The 6,296-nt window shown below is 41.9% G+C and overlaps 1 protein-coding gene across 1 annotated transcript; it reads left to right on the top strand.

The window, feature by feature from the left end:
• Positions 1 to 2,580: 2,580 nt before the first annotated feature.
• Positions 2,581 to 4,020, top strand: OXGR1 (oxoglutarate receptor 1). The gene has a single exon (XM_059681084.1). The coding sequence runs from the start codon at positions 2,602 to 2,604 to the stop codon at positions 3,613 to 3,615; it is 1,014 nt and encodes a 337-aa protein (XP_059537067.1). The 5' UTR covers positions 2,581 to 2,601; the 3' UTR covers positions 3,616 to 4,020.
• Positions 4,021 to 6,296: the final 2,276 nt, after the last annotated feature.

Below are 6,296 nucleotides of genomic sequence, written 5' to 3'. Positions count from 1 at the left end.
CTGGTTCTGTGAAGAGCATGGCCAGTGAACGTCAATTAACTAGACAAGGAGAGAAGCGTTCACTCTGGGTAGGCCATGCATGGTCCCAGGGAGCACTGGTTTCTCTTGGGAGGACCCTAACAACTGCCCAGTGGCCAGTTACACATCCCTGGGCTACTGTGTTTCTAATTCATTCAGAATAAAAGTAATAAATGTTTAAGTGCTTTCCAATCTGCACCCAACATGAGAGCTGGAAGAATATATTCAACACCAACCAACAGGGAAGGATTCTGCTAGTTTTGGATTGGTTAAGCTGGGCCAGTCGGAAGTGTATTTCTGTTGCTACACTGAGGAAAAGCTTGATGGTGCAGATTTTATTACCAGATAATAGCAGTAATGGTGGTGGGCACTGATATAGATGTACCACACACCTTCCAAAACACTTTATGTAGATTAACTCATTTAGACTTCTCTCAACCCAAAGTGGGTACCATTATTATTGACATTTTAGCTTTGGATCAGACAATTTAGAAGTCTGATATATTGAGCACTTCTTTCCCTCTTGCCTACTCATTGTGAGAGGTAGCCCAGCTCTGCAAACAGACTTGACCTGTTCTCTAACTGGATTCACTATTAACTAGCAGTATAACCTTGAGCAAGTCATTGCCTTTCTGTGCGTCACTTTTCACATCTGTAAAATGGGGGTGATGAGGGCACTATTCCATTAGGTTGCTGTCAGGATTGAATGAATGTACATATGTAAGATACTTAGAAGGGTGCTTTGGACACAGGAGGCACTATGATGTTTATTATTAGCTATTCTTTTTCTTTCGAGCTTCATCTGCCAATATAGCAGCCATGCTTGAGCTACTTAGAGTTCCCCTGGACCTCCTCAACTCTGTCATATGTCACTGCCTTTGCATATGCTATTTCCTTGCCTAGAATGACTTTCCTACTCTCTTGCTATGTCAGCTTACATGTTCCCTCACATGTAACTTACCTTTAATGCCCTCTGTTATTCTCCAGGTAGCTGTTCCCACTCTTCATTAAGATCTTAGCAGCCTTGTACCATTCATCTATCAAAGGACTTAGTGATTAACAATTACCTAACAATTATTGAGCACTTATGTGCCCAGTAGTGTCCCATGTATTTTTCTTTTTTTTTTAAAATATATTTCACTGATTTTTTACAGAGAGGAAGGGAGAGGGATAGAGAGCTAGAAACATCGATGAGAGAGAAACATTGATCAGCTGCCTCCTGCACACCCCCCACTGGGGATGTGCCCGCAGCCAAGGTACATGTCCTTGACTGGAATCGAACCCGGGACCCCTGAGTCCACAGGCCGACGCTCTATCCATTGAGCCAAACCGGTTAGGGCGCATGTATTTTTCTGGATTTTCTTTTTATATACTGACAGCTCTATGAGGTAGGGTTATATTTGCTTAAATTATTTCTGTGTTCATCCCTCCCCCCACCCCCCACCCCCCGAGTAGACTGTGATAGTCGCTTGTACATTTCTATGTTATTCATTTCATATCTCTAGGACCTGGCAGAGTGCCTAATTAATACACAGTGGGCACTCCATAAATGTAAAGGGATGCGTTTTTACCAACAGCTGTTTACATTCAAATAATAAGCTAATTGTAAGTAATTCTTTTATAGAATTTTCATGCTTTTCTCACTGCAGAAATTCACTCTCAAAATTTTAGAAAACACCGATAAGAAAGAAGAAGGAAGTCCAAACCCCACTCCTCCCGGCCCTAGAGAGTCTAAACAACTTGCTTAGGGAAACACAGCTGGCTGCTCACCAACCCAACTGAGACTCCAAGTCAGGCATCTGGTGATGGAGCCCACGCTCTTAAGGCTGTGACGCTGTTGCTCCTCTTCCTCTCCACCTCCAGCCCCCCGCCCTCCACCCCCACACACAATGAACAAATTATGTTAGCTTATTAACGTGGGTTGGAAGAGCTGAAATTTGAAATGAAATCTACCACACAAACAACGGTGCAATGCATGAAATCTACATTTTAAAAAATGCTAGTATTCAGTCTTTTCATGCCTTTGTACTTTCTGTTCTGTCAGTTTTTTAGAGGCAGCAGAGTGAGGTAAGGTGGAAAGAGCATAGCTGCGGCCCTGCCCTTGGAAGTGTTAGCAGGGACTGGTTGCATAACCTCCCTCAGTCTTGGTTTCTTCCGTGAAAAAGGGCTATAATAAGAAACACTTCTCAGAGTTTTGTCAAGTAAGGCAGCAAAGTGCTTGATTCATGGTGGGTCTTGCCCAACAGAAATCTTGCCAAATTGTTTTCCCCATGTGGGTGTTTTCTCCCCCACTCCTTCATTTTAATTCTCATGGTAATTTAACTTTTACATTATTATTAGATGTCTTTAGTAACTTGCCTCGCAGCCATTTTCTTAGAAATTCAATTTCATCTCCTGATGAAAGAGGAAAAAAAGTGGCAATTTAAAAATGTTAGAGCAATTTTCATTTAAAAGTGGATCAATGTTTTCCTTACCCTGTCGTTAATGTTTTCTGTTTTCTTTTTATCAGCGAGTTACTTCTCGGTCGATTCATATTGCCAAACTGCCCTCTCTTGTTTTCTTACAAGATGAAAGGAGACAACCATGAATGAGCCGCTAGACAATTTTACCAACACTTCTGATTTCCCCGGTTATGCAGCTGCTTTTAGAAACTGCACTGATGAGAAAATCCCACTCAAGAAGCACTACCTCCCTGTTATTTACAGCATCATCTTCCTGGTGGGCTTTCCGGGGAACGCAGTGGCAATTTCCACTTACGTTTGCAAAATGCGGCCCTGGAAAAGCTGCACCGTCATCATGCTGAACCTGGCCTGCACGGACCTGCTCTACCTCACCAGCCTCCCTTTCCTGATCCACTACTACGCCAGCGGCGAAAACTGGATCTTTGGGGACTTCATGTGCAAGTTCATCCGCTTCGGTTTCCATTTCAACCTGTACAGCAGCATCCTCTTCCTCACCTGCTTCAGCGTCTTCCGTTACTTTGTGATCAGCCACCCGATGAGCTGCTTTTGCATTCACAAAACTCGGTGGGCCGTGGCGGCCTGTGCTGGGGTGTGGATCATTTCCCTGGTGGCTGTCATTCCCATGACTTTCCTGATCACATCAACCACCAGGACCAACAGCTCTGCCTGCCTTGACCTCACCAGTTCAGATGACCTCACTACCATCAAGTGGTACAATCTGATTTTGACTGCCACAACCTTCTGCCTTCCCCTGGTGATAGTGACACTCTGCTATGCAATGATTATCTACACCCTCAGCCAAGGGCCAAGGACTCACAGCGGCCTGAAGCAGAAAGCTCGGAGGCTAACCATCCTGCTACTTCTTGTGTTTTATATATGTTTTTTACCCTTCCATGTCTTGAGGGTCATTCGGATCGAATCTCGCCTGCTTTCCATCAGCTGCTCCGTTGAGAATCAGATCCATGAAGCTTACATCTTTTCTAGACCCTTAGCCGCCCTGAACACCTTTGGTAACCTGTTACTGTACGTGGTGGTCAGCGACAACTTTCAGCAGGCCATCGGCTCCATGGTGAGATGCAAAGCGAGTGGGGACTTGGAGCAAGCAAAAAAGATCAGTTACTCAAACAACCCTTGACAAACTTCACTTACTCAACCAAAGAGAAAAGCCTACTGGTACTTCCCCTGTACTTTCTAACTAGGCCAGAATATCTCCTTCAGGGGAACTCAGTAAACATTGTGCATTCATGTGTCAAGGCCAGGGCAGAACTGCTGGAGTCCTTTGCAACCATTTGTTGAGTTCCTTCCTTAGGTAGACCTAAGAGTGGGCTACATGCATATCAGTAAAGGGTTAAAATGTACAACTGGAACTATTAAAATTCAGGGCCTGGTCAGAGGGAGAACACTTGCCCTCGGTCCCAGTAAGTTAGCACCTATAGGAGAAAGACAACTTTCACTCATGGTTTTATACTCCTTCATACTGGGGCCTATTTGTACTGAACCCCAAGTCTATTCAAGGGGCTATTTGTATCTTTTTCAATATTCTTTTATATATATATATATATATATATATATATATATATATATATATATATATTTCATATCTTTAAACCTCTTTCTCAAATTTTGCTTTGAGATTATTAAACTATATTTTTCACTAAGCTTTAGTCAATTTTGTAGATTAAAGCAAGTCAGTACCATCCACTTGAGATATTCAAAGATGTCAATGCAAATGACTAAAATGAATACCTGCAAGGTAATTGGGGTATTATAACTATTGTTATAGATAATTTTTCAAGTTGTTATTAGATTTATAAAAATTATCAAGTTAATATTGATTATTACCAACATGTTCTGGGGAGGGAGGAGGAACTTTTGGGGAATAGAAGTACTTTTAAATATCATGTATATATTGTGTATTAAACAAAATCTAACATATTTGTTATTTCTCTTTGTGGGAAAATATTTCAGGAAATACTAATTCTCTTTACATACCTTTCTCTTTTGTGACTATCATGAAATTATGACTTCTATTACAATAGCTAAGCTATTTTTGAATTGTGTATATGCTGAATTATCACTAAGTATAAATATCTGAGAAAATGCCTAATCTGAATATTTATACACCTAGCAAATGTGTTGGTATAATTAATAAACTAATTTTAAAATCATTAGATCGGCTGGTAATATTTTTTCTGTGAAAACACAGCTTTGCCACAATTATATTTAGATGAAGGTTATGTTTACAAAACAAAAATAATTCCAAGAATAGGTTTTAGAATAAGGCTGGAGTAGATGATTTGAGCAGAAGAAAGGTTACCATAGGAACTCTTTGTGGTTTCCAGGTTCTTCTAGGACATTACATCTGATATAGACCTAATTAAGGACGCTCCTCAGGAACCTCTCTCTGCTGGGCATGCCCTGATAAGAAAGAGGAAAGTCAATAGTTCTTTACATGAACTTTCTGGATGATGGAATTCTCTCCACCCATCACCTTCCAAGTCACCTCTACTCCTGGACCTCACTAGAGCATATGGAATGAGCTATTTCACTAGAGGGCCAAGCATGCCTGTCCATGTGGCTGCATAGCATGGAGTAGCATTCAAGGGTCCATTTGGAACCTGGACACTAGGTAGTTCTCCTCTCCCCTCTCCCTACTACCCAGCCCAGCTCCTGGGGCAACACCAAAGTGTAATCAGATTAGCCTTTACACCACTGCTGCTGTTATTGTAGCCCAGAGTAAACCCTTTATCTATCTCCTCTCCTCTCCTCTCCTCTCCTCTCCTCTCCTCTCCTCTCCTCTCCTCTCCTCTCCTCTCCTCTCCTCTCCTCTCTTCTCCTCTCCTCTCCTCTCCTCTCCTCTCCTCTCCTCTCCTCTCCTCTCCTCTCCTCTCTCTTCCTCTTCTTATTTCAAAGTCTTCACCCACCTGAGAAAAAATCACTTCAATCTCCTTCATGTCTATTTCAACTTGTCTCTATAGCTTCTTTTATCCCTTTCATTCTGTCAATTTACAGAACAATAAATCATCCCTCTGATATTAATTCTTCCACTTTGTCTTTGGTCCTTATTCTGCTTTCTTAAGGGCCTCCTCTCACAACCAATCTCGCTTTCTCCATTTTTTAACATTTCTATTACCCTGGATAATTGACCTTAGCTTGGGAAAGTGTATAATTTTCCTTTATCCTCAAAATACCTTCCTTGGATTCAGCTGTTCTGTCATTTTCTTATCTGGCTTGTTCCCTGCAGTTATGGGTCAGGTTCAGATGACTGTCTGCCTCCCAGGGTTCTGCTGAGAGAATATAATCACACAGATCCAAGCTAAATTGGATTCAAAGGGTAAGTTTTATTTTCCAAAGTAAAGAGTTCAGGGCTGTTCAGGGCTAATTGTGCTGGAGGATGCAGTTTGGAACTGAGGCCGAAAAGAGATTGATGATACTTTCAAGGCCAGAATGGGACCCGAATGACCTTGCCTCACATGCCCAGTTGTAGGCAGAGAAAGTGTAGGAACAAAAGGCAGAGCTCTGACTGTCTGCCAGGGAGGGAGCGGCCTGCTTGGTCTGCTGTCTGCACAAGAACTGGAGGCTCAAGGCAAGCTCACTGCCTCTGAGTGCAGGGAACTCAGAAAAAAAAAAAAACCTGTTATGAACTTTGGAGACACAGTAACTCCTTCATTTTGTTTTTTAATTTAATATCATGAAATTTTTAAGTATTCACAAAATTAGAGAAAGTGATAAAATGACCTCACATACCCATGCCTTAATTTCATCAATAATCAACACCCTCCCATGCTTCTCCTGTTAACCCACCTTCGTGCCTGT

This window comes from Myotis daubentonii, chromosome 2 (assembly GCF_963259705.1).
Source record: "Myotis daubentonii chromosome 2, mMyoDau2.1, whole genome shotgun sequence".
In the NCBI taxonomy this organism is placed as follows: Eukaryota; Metazoa; Chordata; class Mammalia; order Chiroptera; family Vespertilionidae; genus Myotis; species Myotis daubentonii.
Note: the sequence above shows the minus strand (reverse complement) of the source record. Positions and strands in the feature narration are given on the sequence as shown.

Bases quoted from the DNA above. Each gene is read 5' to 3' on its own strand.
- OXGR1 (XM_059681084.1), top strand. From the start codon at position 2,602: ATGAATGAGCCGCTAGACAATTTTACCAACACTTCTGATTTCCCCGGT.